Source organism: Pipra filicauda, unplaced genomic scaffold, assembly GCF_003945595.2.
Source record: "Pipra filicauda isolate LSUMZ 115617 unplaced genomic scaffold, ASM394559v2 scaffold54_size4384275_pilon, whole genome shotgun sequence".
Lineage (NCBI taxonomy): Eukaryota > Metazoa > Chordata > Aves > Passeriformes > Pipridae > Pipra > Pipra filicauda.
In genome coordinates, this window is record NW_024104698.1 from 3221651 (window position 1) to 3244526 (window position 22876).

The window sequence follows — 22876 nt, forward strand, 5'->3', positions numbered from 1 at the left end:
AGCACCAGCAAATGCAGTAGATGCTCCTGAGGCAGCACTTGAGTGCACAGATTCAGCAGCAGGAGGTCCAGTGAGTCCAGTCTGACCTCTGAGGCCTTGGAGTCCAAGAGACATGAAGTCTAAACCATACAAATTACAGATCAAAGTAGAACTGTGAAGTTTCAAGGCTTTCCTTGTTTAAATATTGACCTAGAAAAACAGATGGATGTAGGGAGATGTTTGGTTTTATTTCATCTGATTACTTCTTAAGCTATAGAGTCTATAAGGGGAACAATTTTTCTGCAGAACAGTTTGAGGGTGCAATGTTTCAGAAAGAAATGGAGAGAGGAACGTGAAAGGGTAACGAGTCCCATATTCTCTATCCACAGAAACTAAGTGCTGTATGGATTCCTGGTCAGGGAAGGGCAAACCAGACTTTCAAATCCCAGAACTCTCCTGTAGAAGCTCTTAACTCTGAACTTTCTCTATCTCCCCACACTTAAAATTTCGTTCTGGGTTTTGATCTTCTGGCTAATTCTTTTTAGCAGTAGTCTGAAGAGAAGACTAACAGGGAAGGAGAGAGGGAACCTGATGGTCTTTGAGACCAGGTCCTGTTGTAAAAACATAGAGATTATCCTCTATCTTCAATCTCCCGATTTCTTCTTCATGAGCCCCCTCCAATTCTCATAAATGATCCAAGATCCTGTTTCTTTTCTCCATGGGAATGACTCCTTACCCCCTGAGTGCTTTAGAATGACTTTAGAAAATCTCCTCTACCCTGTCTTCAAAGCACTAGAACACTGGATCCCTGCCATAGCAAAGATCACCATGCCCTCACCCCTCCAAACACCCCTCCTACCACTAATTCCACAGTTGAAAATACCTCATCTTGGCCCAACTTCTCAATTTTCTCTGTCAGAAGTCCACCAAATAATCCTTGTCTCTTTTCCCATTTCTTCTTGAAGTTTCTCATTCTAGACTTAGCCTTACATAAGTCATCCAAAATTAAGTGCACTTTTCAGCATTCTGTTTCAAAAAACATGCCCAAGCAGCCAGATGTTATTTCTTACCTGTTTCCATCAAATTCCATCTGTCACACCACTAAATCCCCTACTCAAAGCTACTGAGAATGTCCAATTTATCTGTCAACCACTGAATCTCCCGTTTGGTTCAAAATCCTCTAAAGCCTCCTAAACCATCCCTACAGAGGTTAATGTTCACTAAATCCCTATTCTCACCCAGCCAATCACCTAGAATTAAAGCTGCCAAACTTACTTCTCCCAGGGAATTAAAAAATCCTGACATAAAAATCCTATAGGGGAGGACCCTATGAAAGGGAAGGGACTGTAAAGAACACACCTGAAAAAAAACCAAAACAAAACAAAACAAAAAACAACCAAACAAACCAAACACAAACAAAATAAAAAACCTCAAAAAATAATGGTTGTATTTTTTTTTTGTTTAGTCACTAAGAAGTAAATTATGTTCAAGGTGTAGGAGTTTTCTTTTTTTTCCAGGTTTCCCTTCTCTTTCAGTAACATGGGAAATAGGCTCCAGGCAATGGCAGCTGTAAGAAGTCTTTCTCTTTGTGTCTGACCTATTGGTCTCCATCTCAGGTTGCCTGCTGCAGACCCTGCAGCTTACCAACTGGGCAGCTTTTTCTCTTGCCCTGTTTAAACTGCCAATTACTTGCACATGACCTGTGGACTCCAGCAGGGAGAGATGCCAGGACACTGCACATCCAAGAGAAACTCTGCTCCTGGATACACCAGGCACTCTCAGTGTGCAATACAACACAGACACCTGTAGCCTTCCTACCTGTGACCTGCGACCATGGTGAGGTCTGACTCGGGATAGACCATGCCATGCACTGGAACAAGGGCAAACTGGTAGGTTTTCACAAAACCCTGAGTGATTAAACACCAAAAATAATACTGACTTTCAATCAGCCCTGTACCTTTACAAGATCCAAGAACACTTTCCAGCTGTTTGCCTCAGGGGAAGATATAAGTACCCACCATTTTTCCACACATGCTCCAATTGCCATGGCAGGAGATCCCATTGTGGGACTGGCAGTCTGCCCCAGCCCACTCTAGCCATATTTTCTAGCAGACCAACCCAGGGACCACAATCCCAGGTGCATGGCACAGAGCACTGCCTCAATACCAGGAGGCACCAGAACCATCTCTAGGTCAATTAGTCACTGTCTGCCAAGTAGTCTTGTATTGGTATTTACTGTGGAATTGTGTGGAACAAAGTTTTGTGCCAGTGAGGAGAAATGCGGAAGTCAGGAGTCTTGAACTGATAGTGATTTCCTAACAGGAAAGCCACCACTATTAGAAGATTGTTGATCTTTCACCCAACCCTTCTCCCTCAGGTACAATTTAAATAGGTCCCTGCATAAAATTATTGTGGATTAAAATTCCATTTTCTTACATGTCTCATTAAGACTAACTGGACAAAAGCTTTAATTGCAGAGTCTTATGCTTTAAATCCATACCAGCCAATTCCACCATAATTTTCCCAAAAAAGAAGCCCCTCCACCCCTCCAAGGACCTTTTAAATCTATGTTGACTTGCAGCAACAACAGAGATCTAGAAACAGACTTTAAACAGTCTGTTGAAGTGTTGAGATATGTTGTACATGTGGTGATTTGCTACTCAATATGATTGGGTCAAACTTATTTCTAAATGGAAAGTGGATGCTATTGAAAATATTTTTATTCATCTGTAAATTTAGGTCCCATTGTTTTGACGCTTTTCTGGCAATGTGCTGTTGGTCCAGGGTTATGCAACCTTCTTGTGCAGGTCCATGCATGGTAATATGTGTGCCAAGGTGGTAGCACCTTGAATTAACAGAGACTTCAGCAGCCTCTTTGGAAAGAGCTTTGCGGGTTTTAAACTTTATCAGAATTATGATGAAAATAAACCCTTATAATGTCATTGACTTCATTGCTGTATAACTGTTGGCAACATTTGCCTTTTTCTCAAGATTATCTCTGAAGAAGTGACAAGAAATGGTTTTCACATCAAAAGCTCCATCAAAACCACATCATAATGCTACTAGAGAATTGTTTTGAAATTGCTAAGATAATGTCACAGGAATATTCATTAATATGACATTTTTTAAAGCTGTCATAAAGCTTCTTTGTTATAAATTGAATAAAAATATCTGTCAACAACATCTTGCTTCAGCAGAACACCACTTAAGATGGTGTTCATGTAGACAATTTTAGAAAATCCTGTAGTCATCAGTTGGATATTCTTAAATTAGTTCATATGTGGTATTTTAAACACACAAGAATAGGACATGTTAATGTGATCCTGGATTGGATTTTCCACACTTAAAATAACCTTAATGAATGAATGTCCTGGCCCAGTTAAAAAAATATTTGTTTTAAGGAAAAGTATTTTTTATATACAACAGTTATTCCACTTTCAAATGCATTTCCCTTTCAACATAATTAACCTTACAAATGGTTCTCATATGGAATTATTCAGGAATAGGTAATTTCTTGTGTTATCAAGCTCTAATGAAGTTTCACATCTCCTATAGTTTGCAGGAAGTATTATCACCTTTGTACAGATGGCAAATTTGAAGCAAAATGCCAAGTTTTTGACATGGCTTGAATTAAGACCTTCAGACACTTTCGCACACACACTTAACACTAAGCCCCTTCTCTCCCTTTTAGGTGTATACCCTTCCACAAGTGTTGAAACAAGAAAATAATGAAATTAAAATGAAAATATTTGCTATCTGTAGAAAATTTTCATATGGTTATATCAAAATAAATGCTACTAAATTTATTTATTGGTGATTCATAACTAAAAAGGGTTTTCTATTTTAAATAATTTTTGCTTATAAGAAGAAAATTTAACAAAGCATAAAGATTCTGACTTGGATAGGCAATCCCAGACAAATACAGTTCTGTGACAACCAATAATGGTTGTTAATATGTGTAGTTACATATTCTTATTATCTAAGGGTAACAACTGCAGAGTGAATAACTTCTCACATGTGCTTGTTCCCTTGAAACAATATTTCATGTGCCCTTTTTGATAACCTTATTGACAAATACAGAGTATTCATAAATTATTAAAAAATATTTTGCAAATACTTTCCACATAACAGGCTGCAGTAGTATATTAAATATATAAAACCACACCTACATGACTAGAGGTTAACTTAGGTTAACCAGAATAAAATAAGATATTTATTTTAAACAAATAACACTACTGGAATAAAACATTATTGCATAATAATCTCTCACTATGATTAACTATTTAATATCCATTTTCATTTCATAACTGAAAAATCCTTATTCCATACACACAAACAAAGAGTACCTTCCCTATCTGTACAAATTGCAAGATGTTCACACATACTGTAGGGATGAATCCTTTGCAGTTTATTTAGCAGAGAAGAAGGAAATGGTGCTCATTTTTGTCTTAAAATTGTATAATTACACAAAAGGTAAATATTACTTAAAACATAAATGGAGTCACTGATTCTATAATTACATCTTGTTTCCCTGGGTAACAGAAGGGCTGAAGGTACTCTTCAGCACCAGCTGTTAGTGGTCTATCCTTTCCACTTTGAAGACATGAATTCAAGTCATGCTAAGAGTAGGTTTTGTCCCTGTGCCCAAGGACATAGTTTGGTATGTATATTTATAAAACTTGTTTACAGCCAGACATGGTATGCAAACCTTGCTCTCAGGAAATCCGTGGCAGCTCTCCTTTTGGCTTCACCATCCGGGCTTCCCCCTAAGGCGAAGAATATAAAAGTGTCACAAGAGATCTGCCTAAACTTTAGCTTCCTCTTTGGCTCCATCACTTCTTGGCAACACTTTGATTTTTCTTGGCCAGCTCTCCAAAATTCCAGCAAAGAGAGGACAAAAAACAAAGCAAAACCCAAAATTTTGTCTTACTTCTTGGCTATTTCAGGGTCCTGTTTTTCCCTTAAGTTGCATCTGATTTGGTCTATTCTTTCTTGCACCAGCCAGAACAGTCCCTTTGGGACGTTCTCCTGACACAAGAGCCCAGAATATTTTGGACTCCTTTCTGTTCTGACCTGATGAATCCTCTATACAAAGGTCCAGCAGTAAGTGGCCTACATCCAGTAATATGATAGTTATGCCACCACAAAGCTTACTTAATTGAAGAGAATATTGGTAGAGGAATACAGATATGGCTATATGAGATATATACCTGTCACAGTTGCTTTTACAGAGGACTCCAAAAGAAAACATCAGAAACATATTCAACTAATCTCAGGATTCATTCTCCTCACCAGATTTCAACCTAATTTTTGGTCCTTAGCTGTTGCCTTCAAATGGAAGTAAAATCAAACACATGCACTTTGTCACTCCCACTTTATTTACCTATTCTTGGAGGTAAACAATCCTTACCTTTTCATTTCTCCCCTCACACATAGGACTATGCATAACTTCCTGTGACCTTTATAAACTATGTTAAAATTGTGTTATGCAAAAGCCCTTGAGCTCAGCCTGCACAGACTGGTACACTAATACATCAGAGCCCAGCGTCATGCTGAGATATTTGCTCAATTCTAGAAACAGTGTCATTGCATTACATCTAAGCCAGTAAACCACACTCCTCAGCTTGGACAAAGCATAACCATGACATGACTGCTGCCACAAGCAATGATTCACGCTATTTAGGTGTCTCCATAAACAGTTGTCATTTTCCTTTACAAAATTTTCTCAATTTCTTAAGACTTTACTTGATTTACTTATATACAGAGGGTTTGTTGGTTTTTACTAAACTCCTCTTTTAACTGAAATCTCCTTCTATAGCATATTTTCTGCTTGTGTCACTTTCTGTCCTTTAGATGTTGAACTTTACTATGGTGTTTAGCTACAGTTTCGACTTGAATGAGCTTTTCGGGTGAATTACTTAAAACTAAGCAAGAATAGCCTCTGTCACCATTCTTTGCAATTATTCATTCTAAGCAGCAGCCACTTAAAATGTCAAGAAATAGTTTTCACAAGCACTGTACATTTCTACAAGCTACAAGTGCATAGCTGAAGTTCCCTGTTATTAGTCTTGTTTAATTTTTGTAGCCCCTCTGATCATACTGCTGAGCACCAAAATTCTTCCCCCCTCTTTTTTTTTTTGTCCAGAGGCTGGAAGTATAGCCTTACCAACAGAGACTATTACAGCTTGGTATCCTAGTCACATAGATTAAACTTTTATAAGGTAAGGGAAATAAAATGGAGGAAAAAATTAATGAGGAAAGAGATTCCCATGACTCCTAATTTTAACAACGTAACTAGAACCATAGTATCAGGAAAAGCAGTGGAGCATCAGGCACCAAACAGGCAGCAGCTGCAATTGAGCAGACATTCACTTGGGCTCACCCAGAGCTTGCATGCTGTTTGGAATGGGACATACCTGGAGTCTAGACCAGAGCAGAGAGATTTAGCAATATAGGCTTGCCCAGAAACATTTATCCTTATTCTTATGACGTTTGTAGCCAGGAACAGTCCCCACAGAAAGAGAGGAAGAACTTAAATGATTTTTTTATAGAAGATAGTATATTTTTATAAATAAAGAGGCGGGAAACATTTTCAAAGAGATTGTACAAAAGAGGTGACAGCCAGCCATCAACCTGTGCAAATTCAAGGGCTAATTTCAAATTAGTGAAGTATAAAAGCTAACCTTATGTCAGATCATGCATGAAAAATCAGACTTATCATGTATGTCAATATTTTACTGAGATCTGATCCAAAAAAAAAGAGCTAAAATAATGCAAATCATTACTAACTGAAGAGCCTAGTTCACAGGATGTGGAAAAATATATAAAGAAGCTGTACTTTTGTGAAAGGAATTCTTATTTATACATGGTTGACGTCATTTATCCAGGAAGAATTGTATTTAAGGCTTTTTGAAAAAAAACAGAATTGTAAGTGGATATGTATGAAACTGTGGGAGTGACTGATCTACAGATTGCAGTGAATTTTCTCTGCTTGAAGAATTTAGCATGCCAAACTAAGTAACCATTCTGGAAAATGGAGAGTCTGTTTGTTATTTGCTTACTTCCACAAGCATTAATTCTATTCAGCTTGTTCTTAAAGAGCTGTCAGTGTTGTTATTTTCTTCTTTTTTTTTTTTTTTTTTTCCAGGGGAAACTACAGGGATTCCTCTTCTGAACTTTTCTTCCTCTTAAAAGCAGATTTATATTGCCAGGCACACATCATGCTCTGAACTTGGTTTCATTCCCTGAAGGATTTGGTTCTATGGTTTACAAGAAGTACTATTGACTGACTGAAGGGGAATTCTCCACTGCCGTAGATTCTCCTATTTCTACATAAAGCTGATACTGTTTCCAGAGTCAATGAAAGGTGCAGTTCTGTGTGATCTCAATTTGTCTTCATCACAGTAAGCAGCCAACAACAAAACAAAGATATATTCTTGAAATGGTGCAGAATTTCAGAGGTAAAACTCTACCCTTGCTGAGCATGCAGTCGGTGTGATTTGTAACAAAGAGAACGGCGCACTTTCTTTGCATAAATAATTTAAATGCAGCAACTACTGTAGCAACCACACAGAATATAAATTGCTAATTCCAGAGACTAAATCCCGTGATTTCAATATCAAACCACTAAGAGGCTATATTTGTCAGACCACAGCCGGTGCTTACATGGCAGAGCTCAGAGAAACTAATAGCACTTCTGTATTCAAATGGTAATTACAAGAAGTAGAAACCCAGCCCCATCTTAAATCTTTAGCTATAACTGTTCATTTTTCTCATAAAGAAATAAAATAGCACCATTTTTAAAAGAGCACTTTTGAAGTGCCTGTATATTTAAACCTAACTGTTTTGCATGCATGTTGTGAAACGTCCCTCTGCACTCTGCCAAATCCATTTCTTTGAGCAGACAGGTCATCGTGGATTACAAGAGTTCACTACCCCTGGAGAGGTATTCCTGCCTGCTCACAGGGACTGTTGATTGTTCACCCTCACATGTATTTGATGAAGTAAGGAAAGCCAGAACACGAAAAAAAAACCACAGCAAAAACATTGGGTACTAGAGGTGCAAAGAAAATAAAATACACACATCTAGAAGTCCAATGTTGTGCGTAATTTGAAAAATGCTAAGCATTCCTGAAAATTGCAGATGCCAATGAAAAGTACCAGCCTATATCTTTTGTTATATAATTCCTTTTGGTTTGTTGTTATTTTTTTAAGATTAGTTCCCTTTAAAGCGAGACTTCTGAAAGCAAACTGTGTATCTCTACTTAGCTGTTTATCTATTCATCCCCAGGTGAGAAATGCCATGTGATTTTCAGCCAAATCCAGCTGAACAGACTTGATCAGACTTGATATAGCTGCATTGCTCACCATCTTATCCATTCGGTTTTGGTTTCTTTTTTTAATGCCACTTAGGAAAACTCACAATGTCCCACCAAGACATCCTTCCAATATCAACCCTGCACATACCCAAATGATTCTATTTGGAAAAAGCTTTTCAACTAATTATTTGTCTTACCTCTACTGGACATGGCCTTATGAAACAAAAAATAATGAAAAATTGCAGCTTTAGGCAATATTACTTCCACTTAAAAACTACTCCTTTCTAAGACTCTGGGAGAAATATTTTTTTGTCATTCAGACACATGAGAATGCTGAGACAGACTTTTTTTTCAATTTGTCATGGGAAATCCAAGTATCTTCATATACTTGCATTTAGCATCAAGAATGAGATGTAGAAATATTTATATCCTCAGTAGGCACAGATTTTACTCTAAATCTTATCATTTCATGGCAACTCTTACAAGAGACTTCTTCATTGACAAGACTTCCACAGATGACTGAAGCACTTGAAAATCTTACTCCTGAATACTCCTGAAGACAACTTAGCAAGGACCAAAAGTTGTTAATGTTCACAGAAATCACGGCCTTGATTACTTTCTTTTTGAAAAAAGACAATAGTTCTAGCCACTTGAAATTCACCTAAAATTTTTTGGGGTTGTGCTTTTGTTTTTCTTTTATCTGATGTTTCTGATTCAGAAAACCCAAATGCTTTTGTGTGTTTTTCTACACTTGGCACTTGGCACTGTGAGATGGGTGGCACCATTGACACTGCTTTGGGGAATCATGAACACTAGCTAGTGACAAGAAACAGCTTCTTCACAATGGTCTGTGGAACATAAAAATAGCTATAGCAAAACAACATATTACATAGGAAGACATAATAATTTTTGGACCCTACAAACTGATTAAATTATTTTCCAGCTGGCAAATTAAGTTATCAAAAATAGAAGTGTCCCTAGTGTATCTACATGACATTCCAGCAAAAACTTGCAAGAAGCAGATCTTCTTAATGGTAGAGTGGGTGTAGATTGTTTACTCTGGAGGAAGTCATCATCTTTTATAGAATGATAAACATTCCTTGACCACACTGGCTCTTGCATCTGAAAGGTAATAATGTGTGCAGTTTCCCTCTGTCCCAAATGTTTTTGTTCCCTTTACAGCTATACAACATTTTTATAGTCCTTTAAATCCTTCTATCTCAAAACCAACTAAAGAGAAGATAGAACAATGGAAAAGATCCTCTGCTGAGAAAAACCCCAAACCGAAACAGCAAATGCCACTGTTTTAAAATGCAGCTTCTGTTATATCCATTTGCATTGGTTGTTTCTTTTAAACATGTCTAGAGCCTACACTGCATGTCTTCTAAACTGGTTTTGTTGCTAATCCATGTTTTTTAACTACATTTAAAACTATTACTCTTTCAAGTTAAAATAAACGAAGCGTATAAGTATCCCAGTGATGGGAATTCCATAGTTACTCCAAAGCTATATTCTTCTACGGTTTTCCTTGTCTCATCTTTCTTTTTATTTCTGTGATGAGATTCATAGAATAAACAGAATAAAAATCTCTGTGCTGTCATATCAAAAACAATTGCAAATGGTCATTCATACGTACTAATTTCTTGGAAAATCAGATCTATATTTATATACAGTCATTTATTGGTTTGCAGCTAAAATTCAGTCTGTCAGTTTTACTGCCTGTTAATAGGAAAAGATAATATAAACAAAATGGGAAAAAATATATCATTTGCTCTTGGTGGATGTTTTAGCATATTTTAACAATATAAGTTCATATTTCTTTTTTCATTACTTAAAGTAATGAAAACAACTGAAATATTAACACTAAAAAAACTTATACAGTAAGCTTTTCACTGTCTCCAAACCCCTCAAAAAAAGCCAAATTCTTAGATGGAGGAGAGTCTACAAGCTGTCCAAGTGACTGCAGGAAGGAAGTAAATAAAAGTGGGATCCTGTTGCAGTAGATGCTGCATACAAAATTTATTTCCACGGGCAGATGAGTGAAATAAGGAAGTGAAGATGATGGATAGGAAAAACAAGAAATGCATAAGATCAAAGTCCAAAATGAGGATGTTGTAAGAAATATGTCATAGTTTAACCCCAGCTGGCAACTCAGCCCCACACAGCCACACGCTTGCACTCTACCCCAGCAGGATAGGGGAGAGAATCAGAAGACTAAAAGTGAAAAAACTCAGGTATTGAGACAAAGACAGTTTAATAGGTAAAGCAAAAGCCATGTGTGCAAGCAAAGGTAAGCAAGGCATTCACTCACCTCTTCCTGTGGGCAGGCAGGTGTTCAGGCATTTCCCCTAAGGCAGGCTCCACTATGTGTAAGAGTGACTTGGGAGCATAAATGCCATCACTCCAAACATCCCCCTCATTTCCTCCTTCTTCCCCTATGATGCCATATGGTATGGAATATCCCTTTGGTCTGCTGGAGTCAGCTGTCCTGGCTGTGTCCCTTCCCAATTACATGTTCATCCCCAGCCTCCTCACTGGTGGGGCGGTGTGAGGAGCAGAAAAGGCCTTGCAGTGTGAGCAGTGCTCAGCATAACAAAAACATCCCTGTGTTATCAACACTATTTCCAGCACAAACCCAAAACACAGCACCATTCTAGCTACTATGAAGAAAATTCACCCTACCCCAGTCATACCCAGCACAATCAGCCACCAAAGCATAGGTAGTTATGGACTCCATTTGTTGCATTTTGGAAAAGGAGACAACAACAACCCTAATATCATGGCTAATATAGAGCATAAAATATATATTAATTAGCAATTCTTTAACATCTAAATTACTTGTAAAATAGGTCTTTTATGCATAAAATGTCTTACTATTTCAGTTGCAGTTAGGATATTTCAGAGGATTGCAGTCTTTTTTTGGTAAACAGCAGCAGCAGCAGCAGCAAATCACTTGCTCTGCACCTGCTCTGCATGAACTACACAGTTCTACAGATTTCCCACCTCTACAAATTGAACCTTGATACCAGGTCATATTTTCATAGAACTAACCATAGGATATTCCAGTTGCTATCTCATCCAGAACAGAGTGGAATAGACAGACAATACCACTGACATAAAAGCTGATTTGTCAAAAAATTTGAGAAACATTAGGTCCAGCAGAAGGAGTTTGTTCTACATTAGCATTTTGAGTTATGCATATTTGATCCTATGTTAATAGTCCCAAAGCTAAATTTACCATATTGAAGAACCAGGGCTTCAGATGCTGCATAAAACTTAACCTCCTTTTCACTCATGAGATGGCTGCCAAGGAAGGATATGCAGCAGAAACATCCAGTTCTCTCTTAGCTTCTGTAATGCTTGTACTAAATGAAAACAGGTGTAATTCTTTTTCAGAAATGAACCTTCTCAAGCCTGGGTACCTCAAAGCACATTTTTTGAGTAAGACCTTGCCCTTAAACATTGCAGTATTAACCAGTAGTATAAATAACAGTAGCTCTGTTATAATCCAGGTTCCAGTTTTGTTGAATGACAATGTGGCTAAAGAGCAATGTCACAGTCCCTACTGTCAAATGCCTCTGGAGAAAACTCCTTCCAGGTAGGGCATGCTGTTTTTAAAAAGTGATACAGTAGGCAGCTTTGTGGTGCAGAGGAGTCTGTTTGCCTTCAGAAATTCATACCTTGCCTAGCTTCAGCCACATTTCAAATGCTCCTAGAATGGCTTCCTAGAATGTTTCAAATAATTTTATTTTATTTGAGGCAAAACATTAGCGTCTTCAGTGAAGTCAATAACAGTCATATAGCTTTCATCACTCAGGAAACTAGTGTGCTTAAAAGCACGTTTGTAACTTCTTTGAAGCCTTGATAATATAAGTAGCAACAGACACTGTGGTTCAGAAACCTCCTAGGAAAACTGGATTCTGCTTATTTTGCTCCCTAATACGGTTAGTTCTAGTTGGCATCTCCAAAAATTAAATTCATTATTAAGAAGAACTTCAAAGAGCATAACAATCAGAGTAAATGTCACACTCATTAATCACCTTCCTAAACAGGCAAAGCAAATAGCATAGAATCATAGATTCATAGAATCATTAAGGTTAGAAAGGACCTCCAAGATCGTGGAGGGCAATCTTTGACCAAACACCACCATGTCAACTAGACCATAGCACCAAGTGCCATGTTTAGTTGTTTCTTGAACACTTCCAGCAATGGTGACTCCACCAGTTTCCTGGGCAGCCCATTCCAAAGCTTGACAACCATTTCAGTGAAGAAATTCTTCCTGTTGTCCAACCTGAACATCCTCTGGCACATCTTGGGGCCATTTCCTCTTGTGTGGTCACTTGTTGCCTGCGAGGAGAGGCCAATCCTGGCTAAACCTGGCTACAACCTCCTTTCAGTAGTTGTAGAGAGGGATAAGGTCTCTCCTGAGCCTTCTTTTCTCCAGGCTAAACAACCCAAGCTACCTCAGCCACTCCTCCTATAACTTACTCTCTAGACCATTCACCAGCTTTGTTGCTCTTCTCTGGACATGCTCCAGCACCTCAATGTCTTTCCTAGTAGTGAGGGGCCCAGAACTGGACTCAGTACACAATGTGCAGCCTCACCAGTGGGAGTACAGAGGGACATTCATTTCCCTGGTCCTGCTGGCCACACTATTCTTGATACAGGCCAGGATGCCACTGGCCTTCTGTGCCACCTAGGCACACTTTTGGCTCATGTTCAGTCGGCTGTCGACCAGCACCCCCTGGTCCTTTTCTGCTGTGCCACTTTCCAGCCACTCTTCCTCAAAGCTGTGGCACTGCATGGGGTTGTTGTGATCCAAGAGCAGGACCTGGCACTTCGCCTTATTGAACCTCATACCATTGGCTTCAGCCTCATCATTGATCCCTCTGTAGAGCCTTTCCAGCCTCCAGCAGATCAACACTTCTGCTCATCTGCGAACTTACTGAGGGTGCACTCTATCTCCTCTTCCACATCATTGATAAAGGTATTAAAAACCAGCCCCATTATACTGAGCCCTGGGAAAGAAACACCACTAATGACTGGCTGCCAACAGGATGTGGCATCATCACATCTGATTATTTGCTAAACAAAAAAGAAATATGAATTCATAAGAAATGTAGGTTTAGACACAAGTAAGTTACTTTTTCATACCTTTGATAACCCTGGTAAATCAAGTATTAAATAAAAAGGTAGAAAGGTAAATTACATTTTCTATTTTACATAAACACTGAAAATATCACTGCTTGGAAAATTATTAAAATGGAGGTGTGTGAGATTTGTAAAATAAGAGATCATGTGAGTTTCAAACAAGTTTAACCAAGTAAACACACACAAAAATAATCAAGGAAACATAGGTTGCCCCATGCAATTCAGAGAAATATAAATAGACAAAGTTCTCAGCATAATCTGGTCTCCAAAATGGTTGAAATTGCCTGAGAAGGATGGCAGCAACCAGATCCAGCAGCTGGCATAGCAAAGATATGGGTCTGCTGTCCATTTAAAGCATTCCTTCTTATTTTTCTGGACCAGGAACTAGCTCTTTCCAGAATGGAAACAGAAGAAAAGGAGTGATAAAAAATGAGCATTATCTTGTACTCTGTAGAAGGACCACAACTGTGAAGTTCTGATAACTGATATAAGAAGAACTAAAAAGCAGAGTACTTCACTGAAACACCAGACAAGTTTCTCAACCATCTTGGATTTGCTCACAAAGGAATTTCCTTCACTTGCTTGTTTTCCAAAACAAATATATCTCACTTGAAGCATATCATATACCAAAGAGAGTAAACTGAGATCCATACATAGTAAGTAGGAAGTCGTCATCCCACTACCTTGAGTAACGGAGAAACCTACAGTAGACCTTTACTCTTCCAAAAAGCCCATGGAGAATTATTTCTTTGTCTAACCACCAACATTAAACAGTATAAAATTTCCCCATTTCATTAATGGGAAAAGGGTCTGGATTCTGTCTTCAGTTTGATTTTCCATCCTGATGAGAAGAAAGCCCTAAAGCTCCTTATATTGGATGTCTGCAATAAAGTGTTAAAGGCACTCAGAAAAAGCAATTTCTATATGACAAATTGTGGCAGATCAATGTAATCAGTTACATTTCACACCAGTAATAACAAAAATCTGAATGCTGATGTAAGAACTTTTTGAGTGTCAGTAGACCAAACTGACAGTAGTTTATCACATCACTGCTTTGACTGACAGAAATATAGATCTTAATGCATATGAGCATATACTGCACCTCCTGCACCTGGTTTGGTTTCAAAACAATAGGAAATGGTTGATGAATATGTAGCAGAAACTGCCTTTTCATAAGAGCTTCTAGAAATATTCACATTCATTATCAAGCTTCAAATACTTTTATTGACACACAAACACACAAACAAATCTTGGTCACTCAGACCAAGGTAAGTGTAACCGCAGAAGCCTTACATTAAAGGAAATTGAAAAGTACTGATGTCACTTCTGGTGTCATGATATTGGTGATGTAAACACTAATCCTCCTAATACAAATAAAGCAGTGTATATTACACAAATTAATGCAGTCAGGATTCTGAATAGAATTCATCAGGCCAAGGAAACATGATAAAATGACCAATCAACAAGAAATTATCAACACACTGCTGTAAAAAGAGCCTATGTAAGTAAAGACAAAAGGTTGTCTCTAAGTGTCTCAAATTTTCTCTTTGGTCAAGACTATCAAGTCAAAGCAGTAGGGTTTATGGCTGTGTTGTCTACACAGGCTGCTTCATGCTATGTAGCTTTCTATTGAATCAAAATTTTCCTATTAGCTAACAAATTCTCACAATGATGTGTTTCAGTGCTTTGACTTTACTCGTATCTCATTTATCACAGCAGAGAAGACTGACTGAAGAATTTCAATCAAACATCTGCCTACTTTCTATGCTGAGTGAAAATCTAAACTTGCAGTTATTTACTCAGCATTTTTGCAGCAAGTTTGTAAGATCAGCCAGGAGAGATGATCAGCGTGCAGCTGAACATGACCACTGTCAGCTCAGTGGCGTGGAAGAATGTACTCCCTTCCATTCTCCTGGACTGTAATACGCACACATGGCATTGTTTGTACTGCCATCTTTTCTAAGTACGTTTAATTCTCATTTTGCAAGTTATTTCTTTTAAAAATAAACCAAAAATCATTTCCCTATTATTATTGTAAACTTCACCACTACAACACCAGGGCTGTAAAAGAAGGTCTTACTTACAGGACTTCTCTAGCTGCAGCTGCTGTATCCAAAGTTTTCTCTCCCATGATTTTCCTAGGTCATCCTTCTCATCCTTCTGCTGTTGTTAAATCTTCTAAGACTAACCTGAAATTGTGTGATGGTTGATATTTTTAATGTGCTTTTCAGTATTTTTTAATGTATTTCAATGTACTAAGCTCTTATTTTTCCTCTCTCTATTTCCCTGCCTCTCTCCCTCCCTTCCCCACCCACCTCTCTTTCTCTCCCCCCTTCTCCCCTCCCTTAATATTTTCTCAGATAGAAGAAACTATAATAAAGACGATATGTGGATTATTATCTTTAGAATCACCACAGGGGTTTTCAAAATACAATCAAATGTTGTTTTCTACTCTGCACAAATAAACTTGTCATAGTGGAAATAGTTAATTTATTTTCCCAGAGAAGTATTGATTTAAGCTGAAATAAGTTACAAAAGTATTGGAAAAAAAAAAAGAAACACAATCTGGCTATACTAATAGATGTACTCCTTGCCCAGCTGAAAGTTTATAAAAATATATTTAACTCTTTCTCATCCACAATGTTTTGTGACCTATGAAGCAAAGTTATTTTGAAATAATTTACTGATGATCCTCTCTTTTCTGAAAATGTTCTCCTTTCTGCCCTGCTATATTCCATTCTTAGATACTTTTAAAATGTTTAATTCTTGCAATACCATACTGAAATCTCTGATTTAGATATTTAGTCCAGCATAGTTTCACTTAGACCTGGACTTCGGTCAGATAAAAAACAGAATTGGCCTTGCTTCTTATAAGAGAAAGGAAAGATTTCAGAAGTTCCTCATCTGCACTAAACCTCTTTTTTTTTTTTCCCACCTATACATAGTAGACTGCCTTGTACGAAATCCAGGCTCTGGTCCTTGGCCTTAATTCAGCCATTCAAATTAATTTGTTTGAACTGTCCTGCTTTCCATAAATAATTAAATCTTCTTTGGGCTGAAAAGGATAAGACTAAAGAAGGATTTTAATCAAGGTCTCTCACATCCTGTCTAACCACTGGGCTTTTCAGGAATTTGCCTTGAAAAGAAACTACAGATAATTTTTTTCCATCAAACATACAATTCCAGTAGAAATATTAGTTTTGACAACTTATAAATTTTTTGAGAGAAAGCAGTTACTCAAAGATTCCTAACCAGTTTTTCTCACAAATGTGACATCATTCAACATCCACTGTTTCTCAGTCCTAAGTGCTGTCTCAAGCTGTATTGTGGGACCAGTGGCCACTCATGGTGTCAGAACCCTCCACTGACAGCAGCCCTGGTCTGAGAACATCTGCCTCAGTGCCCAGTGGGGAAGCCTCAGGGCCGTAAACAAGCAACATATTCATTTGGATTTAGCAAGATTCTTTATTTTACCCAAGAAGTAACTCATTTGGGTCTGGAAGTTTGCTAGCTTTTCCTTTTCACTATTAATTTAAAAACAATATAGGGTCATTTACTCTTGAAATACCATTTTGTAGCAGCAATTGATTCTGAAGCAAACCCCAAAACAATTAATTTTTAAATAGACTAAATGAAACATTGTTCTTTATGATTTTTTCAGGGGGGTTTTTTACCTGTTTTTTTACAAGTATTGTATATCAGATTAAGAATAAATTCTCAATGTGTATTCCTTTGACCATTATCTACTTAGTCACAAGTTTGGCAGAGTACCTGCATATGGGTAAACACAATAGCTGTTGGATTTATAGTTTTTGTCAGGAAGTATCATGTAAGACTGTTGATGATATAAAAAGAGCCTTGCTATTTGAAGGAAAAAATGTGGCTAACTCTGTTTTCCTATTGAAGGAAACACATCTTAAATATGACAGGGCTGTAGCTTTTAAATTTCCTTAAACTTGGTCCATCTTCAACTGTACCATGTAGGGGCTGACATTGAAAATCTAGCATTATTCCACTAAACTACCTTCTGGGAACCCTGAAATGTTGTCTTCTACAGTAACCTCTGAGATGCATTAGGGGTTTTTTCTTTTATTTTATATAACAAATTTTTTGCTGAACCAGGTGTTTTCGATGGACTCTAGTTTTATGGGCACAATCCTGCACTTGCAATAATTGTAAGGATCAATTACATTTACACATTTTTGATGCTCAGCTACACATACAAATGCTTACATTTGCCCTAACAATTACCTTGTGGAGACAAAACTGTAATCACAGAATGGCAGACTAGTTCACATTCACTTTAGCAATTAACACCACAGTATCTTAAAAACACCTTATTCCCTGCTAGAACCTCTCATTCCTCACAGCATTCTGACAAGAGCAGGAAGGTAATTGGGCTTTCTTTTAGACTGCAAGAATTAATACTTCCTAAGTGTCTGAATTGTTTCATCACATTGTACACCTCAAACAATAACTGGATTTATGCAATGCTTTTTTGGCCTGCAGTTGAGTTACAGATGTGGAACTAAGTACAAAGGGCCCATTTGGGACTAATCTCAACTGGCCTTGTTCCTTAAAATGCCTGTTCACTGAATGATTACTCATTCAATGAGCATCCCTTCAGAGGCTGTAGGAGCCTACAGGATCAGCTCACTAACTGCCTGTTCTGTGTTACCTCCATCCTGTGAAAACCTCAGCCATCCAACCTGACAGCATCATTTTCATCATTCACTAATGAGTAATATGTAACACTTCTGGTGAAAGCAGAGCTGAAACTATAAGTTTATATGTATATTTATATTATTTATATTGTCTTTAGTCACACTTGATACAAAATGTATTAATTCCTAAACGTGAAATAAAATTATATTAGGCACTGAGTAGAATTGAATTTATGTAATTTAAGTTAATTATTTTAAAGTTTTAGACCAAAGATTATTTGGAAAGGGTTGTCTCATTCAGCAATTACATTATCCGTTTCACTCCTTTTACTTTCCTTAAAAGGAATACTAAAAATATATTTGATTCATCTGTGGTTTAATTGCATTTATGACAGTTGAATTTTTCTAAATATTTGGTAATTATTCTACAGAATTAAAAGTTATTATGAGAACTACATATAAATAATTTACAGGAAGAAAATTATAGCGATATAGTTATACGGGTCGGTGGGGGGGAGCAGGATGAACACCAACCTTGCAGTATTGTTTACTACACAATCAAAAAGCAGTAGATTAAAATCACATACAAAAAAGAAACCATTATATTTTCTATGTAAATTGTGTATCTAGTTCATCAGGATAAGAGGGAGACTGTTGTGGCACTCTATCACAGTCCTGCAGAGAGATGACAAAAACAACAGGAGGAAATTCAGATATATTTCAGCAACAAAAGAGGAAAGGATAAGCTGTTATATATTAAAAAAAAACAATCATGAAACCTCTCTTATCTATTTATTTCTAGCAATGTTGGCATTCCATGGGCCAGAATTTTTTTTTTTGTACCAGACAGGTGCTTTTTTCTACTTCAGCAATCCCATTATTCAAACTCCAGTTGGTCCTGACAATTATTTCTTATTTAATCTCATTACTATGAACTGTAAAATGACTGGCCTCCTGAATATGGGAATTTACAAGAAGGCAGAGTAGTTATATTTTCTTTGATGGACTGTTTTCATAATTTCAAACTTTAATTCTTTTAATTATTTTTAAATTCTTAAAAACATATCAAACATTTGGGAGTTATTAAGGGAAGACTGTCTTTTTTAAAATTAATTTCTAGTGTAATAATGTTTCATTTTTCTGTGTTCTATAACTGCGTATTCTCTCATATTTACCCCTTTAAATAAAAAGACAAAAGAAAGTAAGAAACAATAGTGTACCAGTTTAAGTCCCCTCCCGGCTGGCACCTTGTTCTCAGCAGTAGCCATATATGATTATCTAGGGATGATTATAAGAGCAAATGAAAATAAATCTTACCTATACCAATCACAAGCTCCAATCATTTTCAAGTCAGGGACATAGTGATCTAGATGGGATTACTGTGTACACTGTTACTCTCAATATTTCTTTTCCTTTGAACTTATTCAGGCCTTTCTTGAGCACCAAACAAACTTTAGGGTTCCAAATTATACTTGGTGAAAGTCCTCTTGTTTTGAAACTGTTGTCATCAGTTTTATTTCATTTTGTGGCAAAGAGACTGTAATATCAGTTGAGTCCCTGAATGCCACTAAGAAATCTGTAAATCTGTATTATTTCCCCTCCCTTCCATCAAACATGTTTTTCCCAGACTGATGACTGCTAACTTTTTTGTTCCTTGTGCAGAAGTAATTTCATACTCTTGATGGTCTTTGTTGCCCATTTGTTGTTTTTCAGATCTCAATCCATATCAAAATGATCAAGTGGTTCATTTAGAAGCTTTCTGAAAACCTTCAGTGCCATTACTTTCATTTGCTCTCATCAATCATGTATGTATACTGTGAAACAATAATTCAGAAAACACAGAAATTGTGTTGCTTTAATGACAGGCCAGAAAATAAGTCATTTAAATGATGCCACAACTGTCAGTGATTCAAGACTTAATGAGACAGGCAACTGGATTGTGGGATTTTTGGTCTGCAAGGATGAGCAGTTTATTGCTGATCAATTGTAAGGGCCATAAGAGCATCCTCTGCTCCTGGAGCTCTCACTGCTGGGGCTCAGGGACAACATGGTGACAACATGGTCGCTTACCAGCCCATAACTCCAAATCTATAAATAAAAGAAATTAACAAGTGGTTAAGTAGGTGGCAGTCTTGAGAGCAAGACAGGAAGAGAAAGGAAAAGGAGCCAGCTGGAGGTGATGGGAAAGAAAATTAATTTCATCCCATTGGAAAAAAAAGGTTTAAATTAAGTGCTAAGGGATCATAGAGACGGTGGATGGAAAACATAATTATGTATACAAGAATAAGCTGGGCTAAAAATTTAAGTTAGATGGTAATATTTGCTTTTCTCTGTTTGTTTTTTCCCTCAGCTTTTGCAGTCAACAACGGCCAATGAATTCATATAGAGAGTGTTATAATTACAAAAGAGATTGTATATAGAAACCACGTGTAACACATGGATTTACTAATCATTTGTGGGACTGTGGTGCCTGGCCAAAAGAACAGACCAAAGAAACAGTTTAGTAGACAAAAATACGATCACTGTTGTTTAAGTCTTCAGTTTATACACGTGTTTCTGTTGTTTACTTGTTTAAAACCTCTGTCTGCACTCTGGAAAACAGTGGCTTTGTCTGGGCCTACAGCAAAGAAATTCGTACTTGTCTTTAAATACATTTTAGGGATAATTTTCAGCAGGGATAGGAGATGGCAGGGTCCATCCTCGTCAGAACTTTAAAGTCCTCTGATTCTCTAAGGCTCGATTCCCTGGTGCTGAGCATGGTGGCTAACTGCTGGCATCGAGCCTAGCACCACTGAGGAGGTGCAGAAGAGCAGTCTGGATTTTACAACCCATGCCCGGGGCGAGGAGGAAACCCCACCAGGAAAAAGAAGTATTAGAGTTGTTGACAGGCTCTGTATCTTGAATATACAACAGGAAAAGTTACTTTGCTGTCTTTGCCAGGGTATTTTATCATCCACGTTGCTAACTTAAAACATTCAAATTACTGTTAGGAAAAAAAGGGTGACATTTAAGTGAGGGTCCAGGCTCCTGCTCGAAAAAAACAAACAAAAAACAAACCAAACAAAAACCCAAAAACCAACCAATCAAACAAACAAACAAACAAAAAACCAAACAAAAAACACCAAACACCAAACCCCCAGAACAAATCTTTAGCAACTTCATTTTGGATCTAATGTTCACAGAATCACAGAACTATGGAACGTTTTGTGTCAGAAGGGACCTTAAAAATAATTTAGTTCCACTCCCTTGTCATAGGTAGGGACACTTTCCACTAGACCAGGTTGCTCAAAGCCCCATCCAACCTGGTCTTGAACATATTCAGAGATTAGGCATCCACAGCTTCTCTGGGCAACCTGTTCCTGTGCCTCACCACCCTCACAGTAAAGAATTTCTTCCCAATGTCTAATCTAAACCTACCCTCTTTCAGTTTAAAGCCACTACCCCTTATCCTGTCACTACCTATCTACAACTATTTACCCTTGTAAATAGTCCCTCTCCAGCTTTCTTGTAGGTGCCCTCTAGGTACTGGAAGGTGATATAAGGTCTCCCCAGAGGATTCTCTTCTCCAGACTGAACAAACCCAGATCTCTCAGCCTGACTTCATCGGAGAGTGCTCCAGCCCTCTGGTCGTCTTTGTAGCCCTCCTCTGGACTCGCTCCTACAGATCCATACTCCATCTTTTTTAAGAGCCTGCAGCTGAGTGGTGCCCAGTATTTCCCCTGCTCACACAGTTGTTTCCCAAAAAAGGAGTCAATTTTAAGGGCTTGGCACCAGCTTTGTATTTTCATCTTCCTTTACCCAAATAGCATGAGCATCACACAGTTCCTTGTTAGAAAGGGCACAAGACCAAAATTCAGTCTGTGGCTCAACAATGAGAATAGGAAAGAATTTCCCCATAGCACCATGGAATGGATGCTCATTCCCATAGCACCATGGAATGGATGCTCATTCACAAAGCACCAGGTGCAGGTTGTTCTCTGCATTTCCTTGCACGACACTTCAGGTATTTGGCAGCCTCCCAGTGGCCATGGTGAGTGCTTTGGATGACATGCTGAAGAACTAGACTCTATCTATTGTGTTGATCAGTCAGTTTTAACTCTAGACAGTTTGGCCTGTGCAAGATCTATGTATAGCTGCAAATATTCAAGATCGTACATAGATATAAAGAGCAAAGAACAACAAAAAGAAGTTTATCCAGAGCAAAAAATTCCTTGTGAATTTTCCTTGTAAAAAGTCACAGAAGAGAAAAATCATCCTGGCTTTATAACAGGATGGAATAATGCTAACCAAACTGTCCTAAAATACGCAGAAAAGACACTCAAATAAGAAAAAATGCTTGTTCAATAATCAGAATACCTTCTCAGTTCCTAATATGAAAGAGAATCTTTAAAACAAAGAGATTAGAATGCAATTAAGGAGCATCAGTGTGAATGATGTGCCTCCTTTTTGTTTCACTGCCCGTTAAATCAAATTTAGTACTGTAAGCTGATAGAAGAGAGAAGAGCAGCATCAAAAAGAGTAACTGGGAATGCATGACTCATGAATGAGAAGTAGATTCCACCACACTGTTGTCAAATATAGCATGCTGTTGATAAATGGAGATGAATTTCTGGTTTCCTTTTTGTGCTTTTTCTTCAACCTTCTATTCTGTCTGTGGGTCATGGTTTGTTTTTCCTGACAGTTTGAGATTTCTGAGCTACTGCGATATGGTGCCAACACACACTGTGCACAGCAAGTGAAGAAGAAACAATCTGGCTGTTGTTT

At 37.7% G+C, this 22876-nt stretch overlaps 1 protein-coding gene across 1 annotated transcript in view; it reads right to left on the reverse strand.

The window, feature by feature from the left end:
- Positions 1-4687: 4687 nt before the first annotated feature.
- The window catches only part of TMTC2 (transmembrane O-mannosyltransferase targeting cadherins 2), a 288272-nt gene continuing 270083 nt past the window's right edge, over positions 4688-22876 (reverse strand). The window contains exon 12 of the mRNA XM_039387275.1: positions 4688-4745. Coding sequence (XP_039243209.1) covers positions 4695-4745 — 51 coding nt within the window. The 3' untranslated portion in view covers positions 4688-4694. The remainder of the gene's footprint in view (positions 4746-22876) is intronic.